Raw genomic sequence first — 27,159 nt, 5'->3', positions numbered from 1 at the left:
TTTATCTTTTATACTATTCTTATTGCAACAAGAATTATTTTTGTTAATGTTAATGTCATCATTAAGTATTCTAGCTTAATAGATACTTCTATTTCCTTTTTTATAAACTTTTTTTAAATGTTGAAAAGTTTTTTCTTTATTTTGAAATAATTTATAGTCTCCTATAATTTTTACACCCACATGTAAAAATAAATAGATTTGTTTTTTCAATTCATAATCATTAAATGGTAAAAATTTCAAACTATGATGAGGTTTTTGCTGAAAAAAAAAAAATTTTTTTAAATAAACAAGTAGAGATCAACTTTTGAATATCAAAGTCCCTTTAGCACATTAATTGCAGCAGATAATAATAGTAATAATAATAACAATAACAATAATAATAATAATAATAATAATAATAATAATAATAATAATAATAATAATAATAATAATAATAATAATAATAATAATAATAATAATAATAATAATAATAATAATAACAATAACAATAACAATAACAATAACAATAACAATAACAATAACAATAATAATAATAATAATAATAATAATAATAATAATAATAATAATAATAATAATAATAATGATAATAATAGTAATAATAATAATTCCTTCAAACATTCCTTCAGCACATTTTCTAATTAAATTTGAAAGGTCATTTCTCTATATCTGCTCAGCTATTAACAGTGCAGTTGTATGCAGTTTTTGTTATACAAAAATTATTGTATACCTTTTACAAAGATTTGGATATTTGATTAACTAGTCAGTTTTAGGCAGTTTTTTTCTGAGTTTCTTATGTAAAAGTAGGAATGAAATATGTGCATTAATAGGATAAGATAATCTGTGCAGAAAATTTAGTACAGGTTTAAACAGTAGAATAACAATTTAGAATCAAATTATATAGTATAAATATTGCTCTTGTATAATTTTGTAAATATTGTAAAAACTTGTAAATATTGCTCTTTTAGTTTTTTTTTCTCTCATGTAAACATTAAAAAAAATTTTTTTTTCCAGCAAAAAACTGACAGTATGGGCTGGATTGTAAATGAGTTTCCTAAATATTTTGTACTGGTAAGAAGCTTAAAAAGCCTAGTATTAATTTTAATCATAAACAATTACTACTCATCATATCTCTGCTGTATCTGGATTCATAGCAAATGCTTCAATTAAATATTTTAAGTGTATTTGTATTAGAAGTTTCAAATATGAATAACAAATGTTTTTAAAAATGTCTCTTAAGCAACTAATTAATCAGATTTAAATCAAAATACTGCTTTAACAAGTACAGAGACATTATTATTGCATCAGACTCAAATTTATATTACAATTTTATATCAGATTATTTCATAATGCTAAACATTGATTGGTGTGATCTAAGGATTCAACTAAATCTTCATAGCATGATTGTTAAACTCAGTCATACCTTGCACAAGAGTGCTGTAGTTTTTTTTTTTACATTTGAAAATTGATTAGGAGATTTCAGTTTTCCATAGAACTCGTGTTTTTACAGTCAGTTTAACCATGTCCTCTTTTTAGTGAACCAATTTTTTGGATAATAATTTTGTCCATAAACATTTGTTTATTATTTGATTTTTATAGTTATTACTGTTTTAGGTGATTTGGATTGGTCTGAATCTGATGTTGTTTTTGATCAGTTACTTTCAGTTTGATCGAAATGAAGAATATTACTATCTTAAATACATCATAAAAGTAAAAAATAAAATTGAAAACTTTTTGAAAGTTTTCTGATATTTTTCTTCTTTAAAACTTTATACATCTTAATTTTTCTGCTCATGTAAACTCAAAGCTTTAACTGGAGAAATCTTGAAAATGTCGGTTTGCTAAACTTGTTTATTTTACTTAGAGAATAGCTTTCAGTTAACTCAATTTACATCATTTAGGAAGGTCTTCCAGTTGCTCGTGGATCTGCTGCAATGTTGAATTTCAACTGCATGCTTATTTTGTTGCCTGTTTGCAGAAACTTGCTCTCATTCATAAGAGAATTACCTGTAAGATTCATCTGTTTGCTTTTAATTTAGTTACTCTTAAAAAATGTTTTTAATTTCTTTTAATTCATAATGTAGAATATAAATGAAAGGCAGTATTTAGAAGTTGTCAGTATTTGGCAGATGTGTCTAGGAGAATTTAGTATATTTGATAAATGTGTTTGATGCAATTATCCATAAAAGTCATTATTTACTGTAAAAAATGCATCAGTCAAAGTTTATAATTTACAATTATTCCAACTGGAAAACCAAACAAAATTTTCATAGAAATGTTTATTAACAAATTCTTTTTAATAAGTTTTTGTTTTTGAAATTTTCTTAATGTTAAAAAGTTTCTAAGTGATTAAAATTATAGCTTCTAGTTTTTAACAAGTATTCGCCTGTTTGATATCATTCTGCCTAAGTATTAATTTTTGATAATTCACAAGCTAAATGCAAGTAAAATGCTTTTCTAGCAGTACTTTTTTAACAGAAACATAAATTAAAAATTTTAGCTTACATAACAGCCTTATGTACAGATAAGTTTCATTAAATATAGAAAATGGAAAAACTAAAAGTAGGTCATTTAGTTTTTGTTTTTTATTTGTTATCATTATAATTAGTTTTAAATTTAGCTTAATAAGTTGAAGTAGTAAAAAAGTTTAGGATTTAACTCATCATGATTGCTTTTTTTAATGTGTTTTTTAATATTGTTAAAGTTTAATTATTTTTTAAGTTTCTTCCTCGCAGTGTTGGTCGAGTTATGGATAAGAATATTACTTTCCATAGGATTATAGCATACATGATATGCTTTGCAACAGGTAAAGTAATCAACTTCATGTCTAATTTAATTAAGTAAATAAGGCTTTAATTTTCACCTTATAAAAGTGATAAAAGAGCTTATTAATCTTCAGCTCAAAGCGCAAAAAAATTTATTAAACTGGTCTCAGTATTGCCAATGTGGAAATTACCTATTAACAGCAAACAAAAGATCTTTCATTTAAATTAATTTTTTGGTATTTGTTTTTAATTTGTTGTGAATTTTAACTAATCTTCTGATGTTCGGAATTTGTAACTATTTGCAACTATTTTTATATTTGCATAATTTTATCTAATAAAAATACTGGTATTTATTTTGTATTCTTAAGTGAAAAGTTTTTGTAAACAAAGTTATACAAAAATGTCAATTTGTGTATAATTAAACTTTTTAGCTTTACATGTTTGCGCACATGTGTTCAATTTTGAAACATTGGTATCAAGTTGGCAATCTGGTGATAAACTTACTACGTTTTTGAACAATTTAGATGATAAAATAGTTAATCAATCTCGTCTTAATCCTATTCGTAATGCAAATCTAGTAAGTATTGGCTCATTAAAACTTATGTTGACCTGAAGAATTGAAAAACTATTAGATTGTTTTATAATTTGAAAATCAAATTGAGGATTATTTGTTTTTAGAACCCTGTCATTGAGTTGTTAAGAACAGGTAGATTTATATTACTTAAGTACTGTTTGTTTTCTAGATTTCAGAGATTAGAAATGTAATTAGACAACGCAAGAAGATCTATTTAATAGATCTGAAATATGAGCGAAAAAGCTTATGTATTAATTAATGTGTGTGTGTAAAAAGCAAATATGAACCACTGTAAACCAGAGAGACTGCCAGGTTTTATGTTATGTAACTCAATCAAAACCTTTATTATTAGTTTAGTATTAGTTTATACTGATCGTTAAAAAAAATCTTTGAATTCAAAATTATGTGTTAACATTAAAAATGATGATTGTAAGCCTTAAATAAATGCTTAAAAAGTTTCTAAAAAATCTGTAAAAAAAAGTCGTCTTAATGACGCATTTGAGATTGTCGGTAATTAAAAATATAAGCTTAAAGCTAAAATCTCCCAAAATAATTAGGGGTCTTATATCAAATGGTAATTTTTTCTTTTTTAACTGGTGGAAACCGATTGGTTGCAACTGTTGGTTGTCCTGCTAACAAGGTGAATTGAATATCATTAACACAAACCAAACAGTTAATATCTGCTCCTCATAAAGGATTAGAGAATAAGACTGCTCTAGAACTAATATTTTTGGCAAATTAAATGATCTTTAGGAATCCATATCATATTTTATACATGTAGAAAAGGTAATTCATAAATATTAATCACAAAAGTGCTCTTTTAGAATGTTTTTACATTTTGTATAGATATATTATATGTAAAGAGAAAGAGAGAGATCTTCCACCAGGATTGATGTGTAATGGTAGAATTTGTGATGGCTACACATACAAAAATATTTTTACAGATAGATTTCCTAGACAGTGAAGAGGAAAAGGTTTCAAAGGATCTTGTGTATGTTCAAGAGACATCATCTTTCATAATGTTAAGCAATAATATGAATTTTATATGGATAGTGGAGAATTTTTTTTGAAAGTTATAATCAATGTCTTTCATGCAAATGGAAGTACAATTTGCAAGATGTCAAGTTTTTTGAAGCATTTGATTTGAACTGTACCAATGCTGTGCTTGGTCTGTCAGGCCATGCAGGAAAAAGAGCTTGCCTGTTACGTGAAGAGTTGAGAAAATGAAGAATGTGGAAAGCTAAGAACTCTTGGAAGTCTAAATAATATATAAAATATGGGAAATATTATAGTATGGAAAATAATATAGTATGGAAAATATTATAGTATGGGAAATATTATAGTATGGAAAATAATATAGTATGGAAAATATAATATAGTAATAACAATAGTATAGATAATATAGAAATAATATAGTATAAAAAAAAGTAAAATATGGAAAATAACTCCAAGAATCTAACATGCAACACTATGTGAACCGCTAACTGCAGAAAAGCAACAAGTCCTCAAAATTCACAAATTCATTTTTTTAGCACAAATCAGTTCTAAATGGGCAGACACACTGTTTACTACCAAAAGGGAACATCTGCCATCATTTTTATAGACATGGCAACAGTTTAAATTTTACTTTTACTGCAGATAGGAAACATGTCTGAGACTTGTTCCTCTTCTGCTGTAAACAATAGTTCTTAAGTACTGTAGTAAATCTGCATGAAAACTTTGTAGTTAATTTGAATGGAAGAAGAATTTAACTCAACATTAGTTAAGACATGCAGTCTGAGAAACAAAAAGAAGTCAACAAGTTCAGGACAGAGACTATAATACTGTCAAAATGGCTATTTTCATAGCCACAATTTTTTTTATAAACATTACTAATGACTTGTTCTGCAATACTGTTCAAGCTTGCGCAAGCTCTAAGTCTTAAGAATAACTTTTGATTTAGATATGTATATTTTATAATCTGGCACAAGATTGTGCAAAAAGTAAGGGGAGCAAAAAAAAGAAAACCAATTTGCTCCCATTATATTTTTGAAAAACCTAATCAAACTGAAAAGGCTGCTGATAGTAATACCTACAATAAAATCTTAAAATAATTGTGAAATCAACAAATGACTTTATTGTAAAAAGAGTCTAACTTGGTTATACATGTTAAATATATATTTTAAAACTTAAAAATTGATTTTTCAAACCTTAGAATGCAAACCAAATTTAAAAGATATTTTTAAATGAACCATATACATTAATACTAAACTAATGATAAAGGTTTGAATCAAGCGACACGACATAAAATCAAGGGGTCTCTCTGGTTCACAGTGGAACACATACAAGCATGTTAAAAACAAAAATGACCTGTTTCTGTAATTTTCAGAAATGTTACTTTTTTCTGTTACAAGTCTTGCATAACAGCTCTTTTACCAAAAAGTTTTAAGGAAAACAATATTCAATCCATAATTTCTAGATATTCCAGGATAGCAAGTGTTGCTTGAGACATCAAAATTAAAGAAAATTGCTGTAATTTCCCACATTTGTGTGCGTTTGTTGTAGAAATATTTTTAACTAATTTCTAGAACATTCTAGCTGAATTTCACTCAAATCAACCCTTAAATACAAAATTAAATAGCAAAGTTATTTCAAATATTATGTGTTGTTTTAATTATCAAGGAAAATAATTTTGGATAATAAGAAAATAAAATTTTCTCAGTAACAGCGGTAACTGGTTGTGATTACATGGTTGTGATTATATGGTTGTGATTAGTTGTGTTTATATGGTTGTGTTTAATATCTGGTGATAAAATTAAAATATTAAAATATTTTTTTTGATGTTTAAGAGTTAACAGAGAGTTATCAATTTTGATTAAAAACATTTTTTAAATATATTTTTTATCTAAAAATATATGATAGTACCTTAATTTAATTTTAGTAAGTTTTCAATAGCATTTTTGTTTGTGTTGATCAATTTATTGTCACCTTATTTTTCAACTCTTAAAGTTTGGGTAATAAAAATGTAAGCTCTTGACTTTTGGCAAAGTTTATTAAAGTTAAAATGGTTTTTAAAAATGATAACAATCAACCTTTTAATTGATTAGGTATGAGTTCTGTTGGGAGAAAAGTTCTGTTTTTCAACAACAGAAAGGTATTGTATAAAAAAGGTGCCATACAAGACTTGTTGCTGGCTTTACTGTGTATTGTATAAAGTTTAAAAAAGTTAAAAAATTCATATCTTAAATCTAAAATACCATTGGAAAAAAGTTAGGATCAAAGTTCCCCTACAAGAATCAATTCTCAAGTAGATGTAGTTTAATCCTTAAGAATTAAAAATAATTTTTCATTTTACTCAATACATTCTAATGTAAAAAAATACATTCTAATGTAAAAAAATGCACTGATATATTGGAATTCTTGTTTAGACACTGGAATAACAAGCATAATTATTGTTTAGATGCTGGAATAACAGGCATAATTATTACAGTAGCTCTTTTAGTGATGGTAGGTTTTTATGTTATGACATTTAAATAAAAACAGTTTTTCTGAATTTAACATGCATGCAATACATGCATATCATCAGGTTTTAAAACTCTGACTTAAAAAGCTGCTTTAGCCAATATAGAAGTCGTTAATAACTTTTTAGAAAACTTCTTTTTTTAATTTGCTTTACTATTTTCATTTTTAAAATTTTAAAATTGTCATTTCTATATTTTTATATCAACCTGTTATATATGTCATATATCAATTTGTTATATATTTTAAATACATCAACCTGCTATATAATATATAACAGATTGATATATCTAAAATATATAACAGATTAATATATGTAAAATTAGGTTTGAAATTTTTTTTTAGGTATCCTCATCAACTGAGTTCATAAGGTAATTTAAGAACATACAAAATAAATCACAGATTAATCATAGCTCTATAATTAAGTAATATAGGTTTTGAAAAATGTAACAAGGTTTTTATGCATCATCTAAATATTTTAGAGTTTTAAACCATTTAAAATAACCAAAATGATAAATTGATAATAACAATAACACAATAATAGTTTATAATAATTAATACAAGAATAGTTTATAATATTTAATACAATAATAGTTTATAATAGTTAATGCAATAATAGTTTATAATAATTAATACAATAATAGTTTATAATAAAAAATACAATAATAGTTTTTAACAATTAATACAATAATAGTTTATAACATTTAATACAATAATAGTTTATAATAATTAATACAATAATAGTTTAAAGGTTTCAAAGTATAAGAAAAGGTGGTCTGCATAAAATTTTATTTGTTTTAGTAGTAGGAACAAAATATCAAATTAGATAATTTATAGCAATTAGCTTTTATATAAATATTTATAGCAATTAGCTCTTATATAAATATTTATAGCAATTAGCTTTTATATAAATATTTAAAATAGAGTTTAAAATTTTTAGAGGTCATAAGAAAGAGTTTTTGAAAATTAAGTTTTACATTTCTTCATATTATCTTCATATCATATTTTTCAATAATCATTTTCTATTTATAATTTCTTTTTTCTTATTATTATTTATATTATTCATATCATATTTCTTAATATTTTTTTTCCTATTTCCCTAGGCGCTCTTACTTTGAAGTATTTTGGTTTACTCATCACTTGTTTGTGATCTTTTTTATTGGACTACTTTTTCATGGTTTTGGGTAAGTTTCATTGAGTAGTCTTTATGAGTTGTAATTGTAAGAAAGGTTTTTCACCCAAGGTTTTAACTTTCAGAAAGTATTATGTGTATATACATGCATTACATTACATTATGTTACATGTACATCACTAGTCGTGGCTTACATCATACAATTAACTAAAAGTAGTAGAAAAAAAGAAAAGTTGAAGAAGAAATTTAATTGTGATACAGTAAATTAATTCTGTTGAAGAAGATTCAGATAACAAGGGGAATCAAGGTTTCAAAATAATAATTAATGAAAATCAATACTCAAGGTCACTATATCACTTAAAAAACCTTAATTATCACTTAAGTATGACAAATAGTTCCTATGATTAAAGGAGTGCCATCAAAAAATTGTATTCTTTAAAAGCATACCAAAAATGACTTGAAGGAGTTTTGAATTCTCCATTTGAACAGGCTCTTGATAATTTGGAGAGATTTTATGAAATAACAACTTGTATACATAAGACTTTGATTGATATCAAGTCTGAGATAGTCTTTTCAGAACCAGAATTTTAAATATTGTTAGAAATAATTACAGTACTATTGCCAATATCATGTAAAAATTCATGCTTTATCAGTTAATCCTTACACCCTTTAGCAAAGAACTAAATGAGACTTTTTTTAAAAAAAGTGGTTAGATGTACAATTTATACAGATACTGTGTCCTTTATTGGAGCAAAAAATTTCAATCAATAGGAATATGGTTCCATAAAAATTGTTGATGTACTTGGAAAATATGGAAAATGGCTTAAACAACTGAAAATAGTTTAAAAGGGGGAAATTTCACCATCACTGGAAACAGTGTTAATATTTAAAGAAAAACTTGATTTGGCAATAAAAAAAGTAGAATTGCATCAAAGTAGTTGTGCAACCAACTATGAAATTATGTGGGCAGTATTTTGTTAAACTATTTTCTCAAAATAATATACACATCAAATATTATAAAACCATAATGAAATAATACTTTATTCAAAATTTTTGTTACTTCATGAAATTAAAGAAGCTACTCCAAATATATATTTATTATATTCATATATTTAACAGCTGTTTAAAAGATAATGATTATAACAATATCTCATAATTTGAAACTGATAAATTTGTTTTAGTTTGTTAAAAATACTTCGCTAGTTTGTTAAAAATGCATGAATTTAATCTTTAAGGTCATTAATAGGACACAGTGAATAAACCGATTCACTGTATCCTGATTCACTGTGCCCCACCCATAATAAATTAAATTTAAGTCTAATTTTTTGGGGCATGATTGTTTAAAAGAAAAGCTAAACTGCAAAAGGAAGCAAAAATACCAATATTTTGAATAATAAAATTCAACTTTTTAAATTATTTTAATCGTGATCTCCATAACAAACAAAAGGGAGCTAAAAAAAGTATTACAGCTGCCAATATATTTGATGGTTATAAAATAAATAAACAGATAGCTATAAAATAGTAAACATAAAAATTTCAACAAGAATTAAAAATATTATCAACAAAACAAACATGTCGAAGGTTATAGTTGCAGTTATTACACAGAAAAAAAAGTGAAAAGAAGTATGGAGGTGGTCCAATGTGAATTATTCAGACAGGTTATTCAGTACACTATTATCTTATTCATTAAAGCCAACTGAGCAGAACAAAGTTGTAAATGAGCAAATTAAAAGTAATTTCAAATGAATTTGGGCTGCAGTGAATCCTAATCAACCTCTAGCAACTAAAAAATCTGTTGCTAAAAAAGTAAAAGATCATCTCATTCTCTTGAAAAATGTTAATTGCAAGGATGGTAGAACAAGTTCCTAAAAAAATCTAGATACAAATTTGTATTAGTTTTCCAATATTTATGCTTGTTTTTGCCCATAAGATATCTTTTTTTGCAGTAATAGAAAAGTGTTGTGTAATAAAGCAAATTGCTCAGAAGAACATATTTTATGTATTTGCTCTCAAAAAGCGAAAGTACCTCTTGAAGGTATAGTTTATCTTTGAGATCAGAGGCAAATAACTGGTTCAAAAAGAGCACATCAACTTTCTTCTAGAATAGCTTTGAAAAGAAATGAGAGGATTAATTATTAGCAACAACAACTCAAATGGGAGTTGATGATGCAGAATCTCTCATACAACATACAAAGTCATCTGAAGAAACTACCAATTCATCTAAAACTGAGGTAAACTTATTGTAACCTTATTGAAATATTTTAAGTACACGCAAATTGATAACCTATTTTGATAAAGATATTATTAAAAAGAAAACTCTCACTGGAAGTTCGCTACATCAAAACAAACTTCCTTTAAGAGCTCTTTTAAAAAAATTAGGTGGTATGGCAACTGGACCAGGAAGTTTAAGCAGCCTTCTAGTATTTAATGAGTATATTCCAGAAGAAGTACTGAAAGAACTTAGTAGTGATTAAAGACTTTTATTTGAGTATTGCCATTAAATAGGGTCTGGTCAAGTTGCTGATAATTGCTGATGGACTACTTATAAAATTGGTCCACTCAACCATACAAAGTGGCTAACTCTAGCTATTTGCATTCTCTGTTTATATACAAAAGGTAATAAACCAAGCCAGCTTTAAAAAAAACTAGTCTACAATCCAAAGTTAAAACTGACTCTTAGACAAATGTGTCTTTTAAAATTATTTAATTAAGACAATCATAACGCAGTATTGATCAAAATTTTATACTTACAGAATAAACATGGCCAGTCAACAAAATAAATTTTAAAATATTGTAGAGATAAATTTTAATGCCAATTACTGGAATGAGTTGATTGATAGGAGGTTCTGTAACTTCTGCAGATGTTATAGAACCTCCTACCATGCAACATTTTTCAATTCAAGAAAATCAATATTTCATTGACAATTCTGTTAAGCCAAAATATTTCATGTGTAGAGCAAATTGTTAAACTAGTATTGGAAGCATCCCATTATGCTTATAGGTTTGAGAATCAACACGACTGCATCATGCATTTATATTAAAAATATATTATTTCTATTTATATGATGATGTTTTTGCATTTATGTCAAAAAGATAATATCTCTATAATTCACTTATGTCAAAAAGATATTATTCCCATTTATATGATGTTTCAAAATTTACCAATTAGATAAACAGCTTTTATAAATTTAGAATTATAGATGATAAAAATAGTATATAGAAATTTACATAACATATTCTCACAATTGAAAATTTAAATTTCCGTTTACAGTGCTTTTTACAGCATATTTTGTGCAATCAAAATTATCTTTAGCTTTAATTCCACAAACGATTTTTCTACCAAAGTTATTGAAATTTTGTGAGATATCATAGTTCAATTACCTCCAACTACTGCATCATTATGCAATAAGCTGGCGTAAAATTGGCATAACCTATTATATATATTTTATTTATTTAGTGAATTAATTCGTTCACAAAACAACGTTGATAAACATAACCCAGAAACATGCGCTAAAGATCTTTGGGCTAGTTGTCCAATACGTCCACAATTTTCATCAAAGGGTCCTCAGGTGTCTTATTGTTTTGACTCAATAAATGTTATATTTTACATTTAAAAAATTATTTTTACTTAATTACTTATTTATAAAAGCTTTGGAATATTTTAAATATAACTTGCAAAGAATTTCTATGGGATTTTTGTTTCCAATTTTTTTAATCAGTTTTTTTCATTTTAGTTTATGTAAAGTTTTTTTACTAGACATGGAAATGGATTGTTGGACCAATGTTTTTATATCTAATTGAGCGATGTGTGCGTTTCTATCGTTCATTTCAAACTTGTGAAGTTAAAAAAGTATCACAATTATTTAAATGTTGTTGGCACCATGTTAAAATTTTTTATAACTGTATTTATGCAGATTTATAGCTCTTGAGTTAAAATATGCATACATTACCTTGTTGATTTTTAAGTAAGATAAAATTTCTAGATTTTTTTAAAATGGATTCTAGTAAGAACTTCTTGTATTATTAGAATGATGCTTAATAAGCTGTTATTTTTGCTCTACTTTCTATTTAGGTTGTAAAGCATCCATCCAGAGTCATTGAATTTCAGCTAAGAAAACCTGGGTTTAAAGCATCTGCTGGTCAGGTACTTTTCTTTGATGATTTTTATAGTGAGCTTGTTTTCTTCATTGTTTTTATTTGTTGTTTATAGCCTAATTAATCTTTTTTAGTAGTAAAAAATACACTGAAAAATAATTATTTTTAGTACATTTTTCTTCATTGTCCAAGTATATCTCAACTTGAATGGCATCCATTTACTTTAACTTCAGTAAGTAATGTTTAAAGTTAATAAATTTATTTATTTACTGTTTTTTTTTTTTAATGAAATTTAATGGAAACTTTAGTTGTTTTAACATGTTTGTTTTCAAAAATTCTAATTTTTAAAGTAATGTGAGTTTGCTAAATGTTGACAAAAAAAATTAAAATTTAGCATGTATGATATAGTGATGATAGGAGCATTAGGTTTTAGAAATATACTATTTGGGTGAAATGGGTGAAGTGAAGAGGTACAGGTTAAAGTTAATCCTTTGCACTCAGGATGTTTTTTTTGTTAGATATACCTGTAGCACTAGTGTACTTGTTGCAATTTCAAGTAAAAATGGTAGATTCTGAATTAAATCTAATTAAAAGTAAATAAAAAAAGATATCATGCAATTGGATATTCAAATGATTAGAAGTATGTATAAGTTAATTTATCTAAGTAAAGTTACAAAAGAATTTCTAATTTCGATATATTTATTATTGACATATTTATCATGCCAACAGAGTCAGGGGTGGGCTGCCAAATTTTGAACAACCAGCTTGCTATTATCTTAAAAAAAAACGGCAAATGCGTACATTGTCTTCATTAATTTTTGTACAGTATGAAATATATATAACAAAACAAAACATTTATTGTACAAAATAACTAGACAAAATATTTATTGAAATTATTAAAATATATATTAAATATTTATTTTGCATAAACATACAATTAAAATGGCTTATTTTTGGTTTTAGGGTTAATTTAACAAGCGGCTTTCTGAGTTTCAAAAATTTTAACAACTGGCTCGTGCGAGCCGGCTCCAGCCCACCCCTGAACAGAGTGCAAAGGGTTAATGGTGTAGGATAGGAGCATATTGTTTAGAAAGTTCTGTTAATGTTCCTCCTTTACAAAAAATTTCTTGTGTTCTTGCTTATGAGTCATAAATGTTTTAAAACTCTAAACATTGTTACAGTTAAAAATACTTTTATGTAAAAGTTTAATAAGTTTTCACTTGCTTTGTTAAGTTTTCGTAAGTATTTTAAGATGGTTCTTTTCTCTATTTAATTTCAGTGTCCTGAAGAAGGTTTCTTTAGTGTTCATATACGCCAAGCAGGAGATTGGACTGGTAGTTAAAAACCTGTTTTTGTTTTTTAAGTTTGATAAAATTTCACTGTTTTTATTTAATCTCTAATTAAAAAAATACAGCTGGCACAGAAATTTTGTGGATATCTGACTTTATTTTCTTTTTTTCTTTTTTTGATAAAAAAATGCAGATTAAACGAAACTAAAAATGTTTAATTTTAGGGTTTATTTGATATTTTGTCATAAAACCTTTGTTCTTAAGTACCATTTTAAAATGTTTTCTATTGGATTGAGATCTCTACTGTTGCTGGGCTTCTCCAACATTAATTCCTTTGCTCAAGAACTATGTGATTGATTGTTTTAATGTATGGCAATGTGCGCCATCTTGTATAAAAAAAGTTGCATGATGAATTTCAAAAGGGTACAGAAGTTTTTGTTTTTAACACCTTATGTAACAGACATAATTTATTTTTTTTTTTTTTAGGAAGAAAGTATAGTGTTTTTCTGCCCTGTTTGCCACTAAGGCAACCCCAAACCATTACATGCGTTCTATGTTTCACAGTTTTTTGGGTGTATTTGGGATTGAATTGGTTAGAACCACAGTGGGTGATGCACTCATATTCTATGCCTACTTATCACTGAAAAATTGCTTTCATCCAACCATATGGCAATAGACCATTGTTCTGCTCTCCAATGCTTATACCTACAAGAAAATACAGTTTTTTTCTTAACCATAACAGCCACAATGACGGGCATGTGTTTTTTTTTTTCAATTCTGCGGCAGTTAATTGGGGATTCTTGATCACCTCTCTTTTAATCAGTGCCCTTAGTAGTTAATCTAGACCTACCAGTATGCTTTTTGTTTGAGGAGTTACTCCAAAAGGGGATAATTTTTAGCTTACGCAAGAATTTTAAAAAACTAGTTTTTGAAATTTTTGTACGCTTCATTATTATTTTGATAGGAACTTTTTCTCCAAGCCAAACGATTATTTGGGCTTTTTGCAGGTCTGTTAACTCTTCACCTCACATTGTAAATTTTCTATTTTCTAAAATCTCACTAGACACTAAACTAATTAATATTGCATATGTCTTTAAAACACCAGTGTACAGCTGCCAGACACACGACGACCTTAAAATCCATGATAATATTGACAGAAACAAGAAATATTGGCGCGTGTTACAAATTCATGAAACTAATTCAGAAGTCCGCAAAAATTTTACGCTAGCTGTATAACATTAAAAAATATGTATTAATATAAAATGTAATAGTATAAATTCTATTAAGTATTAATCATATCGTTTTTTGACACTTTTTTGTTTATGTTAAAGAGGCCCTTGCTAAGTTTTGTGAAGGAAGTTCTGATAATGTGGATACTTCAAAGATACCAAGGTAGATAAATATTTTTGTCTTACTTGAACTATGCTTGTTTACTGAACAGTCGTTTTTGTTAGTCTCAATTTAAACCCCCCCCTCCCCTTTATGTCAAATAGTTATTTCATGTTTCTTTGGGATTAATTTTGATGACGACAATGATGATGATGATGGTGGTGGTGGTGGTGGTGGTGGTGGTGGTGGTGGTGGTGGTGGTGGTGGTGGTGGTGGTGGTGGTGGTGGTGGTGATACAAAAAAAATGAGCCAGGACAAATTTTGTTTGAATTCCTTCTGAAATTTACAAAAGTGTACCAATAATTTATTTGTGAAAGTTAATTACAAAATTTAAAATAAGGTCAGATACTACACATGCTGTGTTTTGTGTGAATAGAGACTTGTCACTTATCTTTTTAAAATTTCAAACAAACGTTACTTGAAAGAGATGGTAATCATATTCTTTCATAGTAATAAATAAAGAATTTATATCAAAGTTAGTCTTAAAATTTGAAATTAATTGATTAGGAGATAAAATTATTCAAAAATTATTGTATAAAACAATTCTTATTTATTTTATCTCAAGGAACAGAAATTGCGATGAAATTTACGAAGTATTTCACTAAGTTTGCAGCTTTTTGATGTAAATTTTACATCATAAAACTGCAAACTTAGTGAAATACTTCGTAAATTAGATAACAAAGAATAAATAGAGCAAACCTTGTTATAAATTACTTATTCAATAAAGTGTCTTCACAAATTAATAAAATCAATGATAAAGCAAACATTGCTACTTACTCCCCCTCCCCCTCTCCCAACAAGAATAAATTTTAACAAACAGGGTGGAGCCCCAACCCTTGGCATTCTTACTGTTTTTATTATGAAAGTGGGTATTAAACTGTACACAAAAAACATTAAATAATTTCAACAGAAAATCATATAGCAAAAATCAAAGATTATTTAATCAAAAAATATCAGTTTCAGTAAAAATTAAAGAAATGTTGAATTTAGTTTTTATTTAAAGATTGTTTCATAAAAGGTACAGTCAATTGCAGGCATAAAACAGAGCATTGATTTTATGTCGTTTGCTTTTTTTTTTTGGTTAGAGGTATTGATGCTTTTAATAATGAGACACTGGAGATGGAGATGTCCTTTCTTTTTCTCAAAATACACAAATAAGTCTGGTTCAGTGTGAGTGACATTCTTTGTATGTTATGATATATGGCAGATTTGAATGGTATTTCAGCTGTTTGGCTTAAAAGATATCTTCAAAAAATTCAGTCTTTGATAATTTTTCAAGTTTAAAAGTATCTGCTTATCTCAGCTATAGTATGTAGAGTTAGGGCTTTCTTCTTGTGTTTTAATGCACAAATTAAGCTAGCTGGGCTAAACACCTCATTTCTTTCTAAATTTTTTTCAATACAACTATGAGTATTATCAACTATAACAATTATCAAAAAAATTTTAGTGTAATTGTTTTAACCTGTGTGTTTTCTTGCAAAAGTAAGTATTGAATTATATTTTGCGGTACACATAAGTCAGACCAAAGGATAGTTTCTGTTACATTAGGATGTTCAAAAACATATTGCCTCAAAACTTTTACAAAGACTGATGCAACACAATTAACATTTCTAACATCAGTATAATCACTCCACACACAAGAGTGAACTTTTTTATTTATTGAATTATGAAAAGTGAGTTTTAAAAAATATATAAATTTCTTTTACAAAAGAAATTATATATATTTTCTCTTGAAAGCTGAATAACATTTTCCATATCAAAATAAAAAACAACTTTTCATCTTCCTTTTTGATAGGAATTTTTGATAGGAATTGGTCTTAAAAAATAAGTAATGCTCAATTTGTTTTTTATACTCTAAGGTGGTAAATCCTTTCTCCATACTCATTTTATTTTTCTCACAGCAGTCACATTGATCTGATTTTGGTCTTAGAAAACCTATATTAAACTCAGTATTAAATACTTCTCTATACTTAAGTTGCTTGACAGATGGAATTCCTTTTTTTTTGCACAATGCTCAGTATGTAAGGCATGCTATCGGAAAAATCTGCCCACCTTTCTTGATCAAAAAAGGACGTAAGAAAGTTTAAATGTATATTTAAATCAATATATTTCTGAAAAATTAAGACTGTAAAGATTACATATTAATAGGGAAAAAACAAAAAAAAAACTAAGTTTTACAGAAAATTCTGACTTTCTTTTTGATGCCTCCCATAAGTTTCTGGACAGAGTGATTTTTGTAAGTTTTAGCAGCGTAATCCCATTTTTTCTTCAAATCTGTAGCTGATTTTACTGTTTTTCCACTTAATTTCAATTTCTTTTTTATGATGGCCCAATATTTTTCAATAGGACGTAATTCTGGGCAGTTTGGAGGATTTATCTTTTTCGGAACCAACATCACTCCATTATCGTCGTAAAACTTTTAAGCATCTTTTGAGTAATGTATTGTGGCTAAATCAGGCCAAAACAATACTGAAGTACTTCTCTGAGCTTTAATTAGTCGTTTTATACAAGAAAGACAATATTTTACGTATTCCGAAGATTTCATTGTGCCCAAACAAACATGAATTGGCGATTTTTTGCCGCAAGAGCAAAGTGCCTGCTAAATCATCAATTTTTTCGAAAATTTATCAGTCATTACATACTTGTATTCATCACTCACATTTCCTCTTATTTTAGAAGCATACTAGCACTGCCCAGGAATTTGTTTAAAATCCATTTTAACATAAGTTTCGTCATCCATCAAACGCATCCATTATGTTTTGTTAACAAGTTGTCATACAACTTTGAGCTCGACTCTTTTCGGTTGAATTTTGTTTATTGTTTCGATTTGGCATTTTAACTACTTTAAAACTTTGATATCCAAGTTTCTGTTGACATTTGTGTACAAAAAAATTGGAAACCTTCAGTTTTTTTGCTCGATATCTATCAGACCAATCAGGATGTTCTTCCAATGAAGTCTATAACCGTTCGAAAGCTCTAGGATTTGCTGTGCGTTTTTTTCAACCACTTCCTTGTTTTCTCTGAATAGTTTTCTGTTCTGTAAACCGTTTAAGAACAGTATCTACAGTTCTTCTTGATATTTTTAATGATTTCGCCAACTTTCTATTCGATAAAATTGGATTTTTTAAGTGTTTGTCCACAATCAAAAATTTTTGTTTAGTTTGCTCGGTTGACATTTTGAAACTAAATAATATTTTTAATAATTTTTTTCTGCCAAAATGTTCTATTATACAAACACTACCACACACAAAAAAATAATTTCAAAAAACGACTGTTAACTAGCTTTACCACACCGCAAAAGGTGGGCAGATTTTTCCGATAGCATGCCTTAAGTCATATATTAATGATAAATTCAATTTATTTTTGAGATATTCTTTTTGAGTGGTGCTTCTGCAATAATGAGATTCAATACAACGAAAAAAATTTATGTCAGTAGGAACTTCATCCAAAAATTTTTGTGCCAATTTAAACTTTATGTGCTTTCCCTTTTTCCTTTCAACTGGATTTAACCTGTATTTAGATTTATTAGATTTATTAGATTTATTAGATTTATTAGATTTATTAGATTTATTAGATTTATTGGATTTATTAGATTTATTAGATTTATTAGATTTATTAGATTTATTAGATTTATTGGATTTATTAGATTTATTAGATTTATTAGATTTATTGGATTTATTAGATTTATTGTGAAAATAATGCTTTCTTGCTTGTGAAGTGCTTAGAATTCCTATAAAAAAAACCAATAAAAAAAATTTTTTACAAACTCTGTGAATAATCAATTTCCAAAAAATATTGATAAGAATATTTTCTTTTGCTATTTTATCTGAAACAGTTCTGGTGTAATTTTTGGTTTGCGAGAAAATATGTAATTTGAACAAATCAACTTCAATAGATTTTTTTTCTTCAATTTTTAACCCTTTTGAATTTATATAAGATTATCCAGACTCTTTTTCTCTTTATGGAAATCCTTTTCCACATATCAGGATTGCTTGTCTGTTTTCGAGTTCTTTTTGTTTTTCTATTACTGAAAAAATATAACATAAATTTGATTTGTATTTGAAGATCTGTATCTTCAAAAAAAATGTTTGAGTAATGTTCACTCTTGTAATATTAAATATTGCTCAACCATTATTATATTAAAAAAAATTTTATTTATGATAAATGTTTCAAACAATTTTTTTATAATATATAAACAAAATAATCACAATTAGACTTACATTATTGAATTAAAAGACAAGACATTTTGTGCAGTTTTGTAGTCTGCTATCTTGAAAATGTTACCATATAAAAAGTCAGCTGGCTGATTGGTTAGAATCTGTATTTTTTTTTTGAAGAACAAATAAAAATTAAATAATTTTTCCTGTTTGTAAATATAATATTTGTTGTTCTTTTTCTGCTCTATTTGATTGGCTGTTCCAGAGTTATAACAAATAAGCATGATAAAACAACTTCTAAAAGAGAAGATAGAACAAAATGAATTCTCATTTTAAACGTACTAGACACATTGATACATAAATTAACAATAAAAATGTAATGATTTCAATGCTACAATGACTGCTTTAAGGTTATCTTGATTTTTTACAAATTTGGAGTTCCAACAAATAAGCACTCAGGTTGCAAATTGTTATTTTTGTATGGTTGTTATTTTTATACCTCCAAATGACAAAAGTCTTACTAAGAAAAAAAAGCTTTTTCTGTAACCAAAAATTCTATCAGCAATCTTCAGTCACTCTTAAAGAAGGACTACTGATTTAAAAAGCACTTGAAACTTTTGTAATTGAGTCTAGTGAGAAAAAGCCTCCTGAAGCTTGTAGTGAGTTTCACATAACCTGAATTATCTCCGATCCACATCCACTGAATCGCATCTCATAACATAAATGAATTGAATGACCTAATAGAGATCTGAATCTTCCAGATCTCTTATCAGATCAAAAAACAAAGCAGAAATATAAGGTTCAAGTCTGCAGCAGTTGAATCTCCTACCAAATGATGATTGTACATTTCTACACCATGGTCATTAAAAAATCTTATTCCTCCTCTGACTAGGATCCCACTGTTCTCGCTATCCCATTGTTCCACTATCCCATTGTTCCACTATCCCATTATCCTGCTGTTTGCAAGAGCTTAAACTATAATCCAGATGAGTGAAGCTTCCTATGCAAAAAAGTATTCTGCACAAAAATTCCACTAAATCAAAAGAGATTATGCTGCTATTGCAGACATTGCAGGGATTAAACTAATAGATTAAGGCTATAATATCTCCATTACACATCAATTTAGGTTTAATAAAAAAAAACTGCAAAGGCAATGAACAAATATAAAGCAGTTTTTATGTACCTGATAGATAAATCTCCATCACTTAGTGCTGTAAAAACAAATGGAGATTTCTATTGCCCCATCTGTGATCTGTGAACTTTTTAAAAGTGATAAGTTTATTTGTCTGTTGCATGACAAATGAACCGTATATAACATTCATGTCAGTGACATTAAATGAATCATGGTTTGCAAAAACTACACAATATAAAATTAATGTTATCTATAAGTTAAAAATTAGATTAAAAGTTAAATAAAACCTTTCTATTTCTTAACTTAAAGCAAATTACTACAGATTTTATTTTATTTTAAAAGCCTTTGTAGTCCTGGTGGCAAGTAAGTTTAATATTGCTATCAATATATTGTAATTTATCTTTTACTCATTTTTTTTTTAAAAAAAGAAAATATGTGTTATTTGATGACCATCACTAACCTCAAAGAAAAACAAATCATAATTTTGGACTTCTGTTTATTTTTGAAAATAAAGGTATGCAAATGTAACAAGATAGTAATAAAGAATGAAACAAAATATAAAATATACAAATTCTACTCTTTGATATCTGTAGGGCAGTCATCTGCTTTTGTTAGTTGGCCAATTGAAAATATTACCATGTATGTCTTTGTGCCCAATATCATAAATTTCATGTTTTTTAAAATCAACAATTTTTTTACTTTTAAAAGGCCCTTTGCCTGATTAATGTCTTTTTGATTGGCTAAGCAGGTTGAATGTTGGTAATATCAATCATACAAAAATTTTCCATTTCCCTTGTTTGTATTTTCCTAAAATTGGTCACTTTGCAGCCACACTGGAAAAAGTTTGATATCTGGAAAGGAATTCTTTGATTTTTCAGGATGCCTATTCCCAAATTTTATGGGAATGTCTGTTTTTTTTGTTTTGATTTTTTTTTTTTAAATACTTTTTTGGCCATCATGGCTTGATTTAGAGAATATCTACCCATGAACAAATTTTTAATTTTTTTTTGTAATATAAAATATCAGTTATAATCTAACTAAAAGGGCCATAATTTTTTTTTTTTAATTGTGGTATTAAAGTGGTTATAGCAAACCCTATTCAGCCTCTAATAACCTCCCCTAGAACAATCTTTTGTGTTGTTAACCTAGATCAGAATTCCTCAACAATTTTCAAATTTTATCAAAAAACTTTTGTTATTCAAAAGTTACAACCTTTTAAAGTTATTTCAGGGAGTGAAATCAGAAATCTCAGAAAGGCCAGAAATCTTTTATGAAAAGAGATTTTTTGATAAAGTATGAAATCTGTAAATTTAATATAACCTAGTTTGTGATAGAACAAAAAATTTTTGATTTTAGGAGTTGTTATTCTAGGAAGGGGGAAATTAGGGTTTAGGGCAGGGTTGGCTCTTAGTTACCTATCATGAACAACAAAGTTCCTGGGCATATCCCTAAAACATGTGATTTTGCCCTGGACCGTTACTTTTTCTAATACAATAATGTATTCACTGGTGCCAATATGATTTACCATTTAATGAAAATATATGTTTATACATACTTAAGTTTTGGCATATTACGTTCTTATTACCTGTAATTGGAAAATGCAAATTTCCCATTTATATGAAAACTAGAGCCAACTAATGTATTTAATTGTTATTTTTAAATTAAGTGTGTGAAATTTATTAGGAAAAAACAAGTTCATTTCTGAAAATGAAAATATTTTTGTTGTATTAATTTGTACAACAGTGTTGCTATGATGACTTTTTTAAATACTTTAAAAATTACTTATAGTAAAAAAACTCAAAAATAATTTAATTAAAAAAAAAAAAGTATTTTGAAATAAAAAAATTTTAAAGACAAAAAAAAGTATGTTACAGACATAAAATACCTTTTTACAGACATAAAATACCAACAGTTACCTTGCAACACTATATTTAATAATTAAGTCTTTACTGCATTTCCCTTTTTTAGTCTTGCTGTTGATGGTCCATTTGGTACAGCTAGCACAGTAAGTTAATCATTACTTGTCAAAGGCAGATCAGAAGTAAATCTGATTTTGATTTTTCATAAATAAAATGACCTGATAAATGAGAGTGTTTTAAGCATTTGTAATAAGAATATGGCATATTGTTGCCCCAGTTTTTTTTGAGATTCGTGTTTATTCTGAACAATGAGGGCATCTTTCCAGTGCAACACTGCAATATTTTAAAATGATTTATTTTCCTTGGGTTTTTAACATGTTTTTTTATGGTTTTTCAATTGAAAAGCATATTCATTGGTTTTTTAACTTCAGTCATTTTTCTCAAAATGTCTCATTTTTAGTTTTTAAGTTAGTAAGTTAGTATCTACAATATTTTATTTTATCAAACTATATAGTTTGATAAGAGTATTATGAATTATACATTAAAATTTTTTAGATTTTCTAAATTTTTTTTTCTTTGTCTTATTTATAGTATTTTTTAGTTATAATATTTTTATTGTAATTATTATTATAATAATTATTATTATATTAATTTGATTAATTTTTGTAATAATAATAATTTGATTTATTTCAATGACTTTTTCTTTTGAAGGCAAAGTTAAAAAAATGAATTTTCCTTTTAAAGGATGTTTTCCACCATGAAAATGTGATGTGTATTGGAGCTGGGATTGGAATAACTCCTTTTGCATCCATATTGAAAAGTATATGGTGCGTTTTTTAGTTTTAGTCTTTGAAGAAAAGTTCCTAAAGGCTACTTGAATGCAATCCATTTATCCTGTTTTATATATATCAAATAACTTGTAATATTCAACTTTGGTCAATTTAAAATAGTATTGTAAACTTTTAGGTATCAACACAAGTGTGGTAACGCTAGTTTAAAAATTAAGAAAGTTTATTTATACTGGATATGCCCAGATACAAATGCATTTGAATGGTTTGCAGACCTGCTGCAATCGCTTGAAGACCAAGTAAGGCTATAAACATTTTATTTAAATCAAAATGAAATATTTATCGTTTTTGGTTGCTAAATTCAATCAGAACTTTTAAAAAATCTTTTTATATTACCTATACCTAAACTAAATGACCTTAAAAATTACCAAAGTTGTTTTGTCTTGCTTTGCATCATATTACTCTGCATTTTTGTTAAGTGATGTTGTTTAGTAAGTTTAACTTTCATTCTTAATTAAAAAGTTTTTTCTTTGTTAATTTCTATGGCCTTGTGATATTTGTTAATTTCTTTAGATGACAAACAACGGTGTGGCAAACTTTTTAGACTACAATATTTATCTTACTCAAGGATGGGTAAAAGGAGATGTAAGTTTTGTCACTTTGTCTTTTTTTTTTTATTGCAAAACTTTATTGTCCTGCTCTAGAACCTCCTAATTGTATAGGATATTTTTTAGTCTAGTTTTTAGTCTAGTTTTTTTTAAGTCAATGTAAATTTATGCTGTCATGTTTACACTTTAAAGCCAGGTTTGCCCCCAAATGAGGAAGGCCTGAGGAGAAAGATCGGGAGAACGGACCTCGTGTGGGAATATATCGGAAAATCCCTATCCATCGTCGATGGAATTTTCGATCAAGTCAGCTTCATACTTGACAAGAATAATAGGCAAATGTCTCATTTTGTTAAAAGTACATGTGACGTTGTTGAACTTGAGGCCATAAAAACTCTTTAAGCATTTGTAGACATGAATTACCGTGGCCGAAAATGTATTAACCAATTAAACCACCTGATGTTTTTCTACACCACACCATTACTATATTTTTTTTGAGTTGGGCCCAGGTATTTATTTGTGTTGATTAGAGTGGGTCCAATAACAACAATGATAACACCGTTCAGCGTGAATTGGCTCTCGTCTGATCAAATAATTAGTAAGTTGAAACTTTCTTTAAACTTTGACAACATGGTCTCACAAAACTCCATTCTTTTGTCGAAATCTTCTTCACTTAGCTTTTGTACTATACTTGGTCTAAATGGTGGAAAATCTGTTTTTTGAATAGCACAATAATATTTCCTTGTGCTTATCCCCATTTCGATAGCGCCCTTCTGAAATGACAAGTCGTCGGTTTCTTCGACCATTTCTTTAATGTTTTGAACAGCTTTCTCTGTAACAATAGAACAAGCATGGCCGCCGAGAGGAGGGGGGGTGGGGTGGACGGGGAAGATTCCCGGGGCATCGTGTGTGTACAAATAATTTTTTAAAATAACTTTTGAAAGATTTAAATAGTTTTGATTATTAAAAGATTTAATTAATTTTCATTTTTAATTTTCAATGACCAGAGCATGCTTCTAGTGGTCCTGGGTATATAATTAATCATAATGAGGGCCTGTTAAGAAAACTTCCCCAGGGCCCTAAATTTCTCTCGGCGGCTATGAAAACGAGAGCGGCTTGTCTCCTTAAACTTGTCAAATTAGTTTTGTTTTCTTAGGAGGTGGCGTAGTGGCAAAATGATTTTTCAATTACCTTCTAATCTCTTGAAAATTCGTAAATAAAAGAAATAAAAGAAGAATTTGAATTCTCTCTTCGATCGAAAGTCGTGAAACCATGCTTTTTTTTATATAAGTCGTGAAGCCATGCTTTTTTTATATACAATGGTGATGGCAGAAACAGCATGCCTAACATTTTCCTCATTGTGATCATAGAAATAGAACATTAAAGAAAAAAATAGTTTAAAAGTCTACTTCAAAACATTAAAACTAACATTAGCATTTTGCTGAGCAGCCATTATTAATTGTAACTGCAGCACATCCTCATGGTATACTGTTGACAAGCCTTTGACATCATTCCCCCCAAAACTCATTAAAATTAGAGGTTTGTTTATTTTGTAAAGTCACCCCAATATCGTACCATAAATTCTCATCAGTATACGGCTCCATTACGTTTTGTAATGTATCTTTGTATTGATCCAAATTTCCATCAATTTTGACCAGGGGACCGATGGCATGACAGAATATAACTCGCCAAACCTTAATATTACCCCTACCGTTCTTCACAGTCTTTAGAGAATACAATGGGTTGTTTTCTTGCTTCATACGACGCCTAACATACACTTTCCCATCAGACTGGAAGCGATTAACCCTTTCATGCACCAATTATTTTTCTGTAACTAACTTAGCTCATAAAAAATCATCTACAAAATGACAGTGGTACTATGAAATGTTAAATTAGACTTTTTCTACAGCCTTTCTCAACTCTCATTTATAAAATAATATTGTTTTCAATCAGTTAGAATGCACCATTTGAATTGGGGAAGCTTAGCTTAATTTGTTGTTATACAACAACCCAGCGCATGAAAGGGTTAAACTTGGATTCATCATCCATAAAACGTTTTTCTAAAAGGAAACATTTTTATTTAGGAACATTTTTGAAAAATTTAATCGCTTTAGTCGATTTTGTTTTGAAACAAAGGGTTTCTTCTTTGCTTTACTGCCTCGAAGGCTGGCATCTTGTAAACGACGACGAATAGTAGGTAACTGGCGCAACTGATGATATGTGTATACTGTACTTCATTTTCTTGTGTCGTTATTTTTTATATATTTATATATATATAAAAATTGATAAAGTAGAGTAAAGATGATGACGAAGATGCAGGATGGAGATGAAAAATGAAGATGATGATGAAGATGGATGAGGATAAATACGGAGGCTAAGGATGAAAATTCACGTGGTGAAAACGTGATTAAAACGTGACGCGTAATAAGAACGTGTGATTTTTAATTCTATTGGTCGTTTATTGTTATTTCTGTTATAAGTTATTTCAGTATATAAAGACGTGCCTTCCACCTGCGCTGTCCTAGAACAGATTGACTGTAAAAATGAAAACAAAATTTGACGATAAAAGTTTTTATTGTCACGTTTACGTCCAAACAATAATGTATGTCCCAAACTTGGAAGATAGAAGAAATCCCATTAAAATTAAATATGTAAAAACACACTAGGAAATGCAATTAAAAGAAAAATATCATGGGGTGTGCTATTTTTATGATCACCACTGTATAATTAAGTTAATAAGTTTGAAAAATGTCGTTTATAAAAAACTTCAACTCTTATGAATAAGGTACTTGCAGCACATAACACGGACAGTTTCAATGAAACAGCCCGTGTTCTGTTTTTTTTTATTTAAGTCTTTTCGGTTAGATTTGTTAAAGTTTTATTTACGTTAAAAGTGGTAAATTTATGTTAAGAATAGTAAATTTATGTTAAGAGTGGTAAATTTCAAATTTTAATATTTTATAGGTAAGAATCCAATATAACCATAATAATATTTTTATAGGTAAGAAACATTGTACTTCATGAAGGAGACTCTGCAGACGTCATAACAGGTTTAAAACAAAAAACAAACTATGGAAGACCAAACTGGGATCATATTTTTAGCCAAATTGCATCTACTCATAAAGGGTAACTCCGTGTTTTTAAATAAACTCTTGCATTCGTTAACTTTTGCCTTTTGGATTTATCTTAATGTTGTTAACATGATAAGTTGCATATCATTCGTTATTATTTTATGATTAATCATAAATGCAGGTCGAAAGTTGGCGTTTTCTTTTGTGGTCCTGTTGCACTATCGCATGTCTTGCATAAAATGTCGAACAAGCATAGCAGCAACTCAGTGAAGTTTTACTATAATAAGGAGAACTTCTAGAATGAATTTTTCTATTAATTTAAAATTGTAATTATAGTTGAAATTGTAAACGGCATTACTTTTGTTGGGTATTTTTCTAATATTTATAAGCACTAAAACTTTAGATTTTTATATTTCTTTAATATATATTTTTTTGATTTTTTTATTTCTTGTAAAAAAAGAACACTTTTTTAGTATATATTTTAATATATCTAAAATAGTTTTTCGCCTTTTCTTCCTCCTTATCAACTATGAAGTTGGAGTAGAAATCAATACTCTTGGTTCAACTACCTGTCTAAACATTCACCTCCTCGTTCTCTCTACTTTGTTTTACAGGGTGCGGCAGCGATTCGCGAACTAATTTTTGGCTAGGTTTTGTGATGTAAATAAAATACTTTCGCAATTTGTTTTTGTTGATTAATGTTCAATAACCGTCTTAGATTTTAATAAAATTGTGAATACAAAACATTTTAGTTAAAAGTTTTACAATGGAAGCCAAAAGAACCGAAGTTTTAAATTTGATTCACGCG

The 27,159-nt window shown here is 27.7% G+C and overlaps 1 protein-coding gene across 4 annotated transcripts; it reads left to right on the top strand.

Moving 5' to 3' along the window:
- The first annotated feature begins 997 nt into the window (after positions 1–997).
- Positions 998–26,849, top strand: LOC145180268 (NADPH oxidase 2-like). Of its 4 annotated transcripts, none has more exons than XM_090081695.1 (21): positions 998–1,068; positions 1,612–1,707; positions 1,899–2,006; positions 2,719–2,803; positions 3,194–3,339; positions 3,441–3,468; positions 6,776–6,822; positions 7,180–7,205; positions 7,938–8,018; positions 11,424–11,535; positions 11,724–11,816; positions 12,039–12,110; positions 12,231–12,293; positions 13,341–13,395; positions 14,682–14,742; positions 21,997–22,033; positions 22,632–22,714; positions 22,854–22,974; positions 23,249–23,320; positions 26,282–26,406; positions 26,533–26,849. In XM_090081695.1, exons 1-21 carry the CDS (start codon positions 1,027–1,029, stop codon positions 26,648–26,650), a joined length of 1,671 nt encoding a protein of 556 aa, XP_089937821.1. In that variant the 5' UTR covers positions 998–1,026; the 3' UTR covers positions 26,651–26,849. The 4 variants fall into 4 exon arrangements, with proteins under 4 accessions (XP_089937821.1, XP_089937823.1, XP_089937822.1 ...); XM_090081696.1 differs by having other exon boundaries at positions 1,010–1,068; positions 2,733–2,803; XM_090081697.1 differs by lacking the exons at positions 14,682–14,742; positions 21,997–22,033; positions 22,632–22,714; ... (2 more) ...; positions 26,282–26,406; positions 26,533–26,849 and adding an exon at positions 13,647–13,794.
- Positions 26,850–27,159: the final 310 nt, after the last annotated feature.

This window comes from Hydra viridissima, unplaced genomic scaffold (genome assembly GCF_058129835.1).
Source record: "Hydra viridissima isolate aposymbiotic clone 2 unplaced genomic scaffold, HvirCarnegie_v1 scaffold_3, whole genome shotgun sequence".
Classification (NCBI taxonomy): domain Eukaryota; kingdom Metazoa; phylum Cnidaria; class Hydrozoa; order Anthoathecata; family Hydridae; genus Hydra; species Hydra viridissima.
This window is presented reverse-complemented; position numbering and strand designations above follow the sequence as displayed.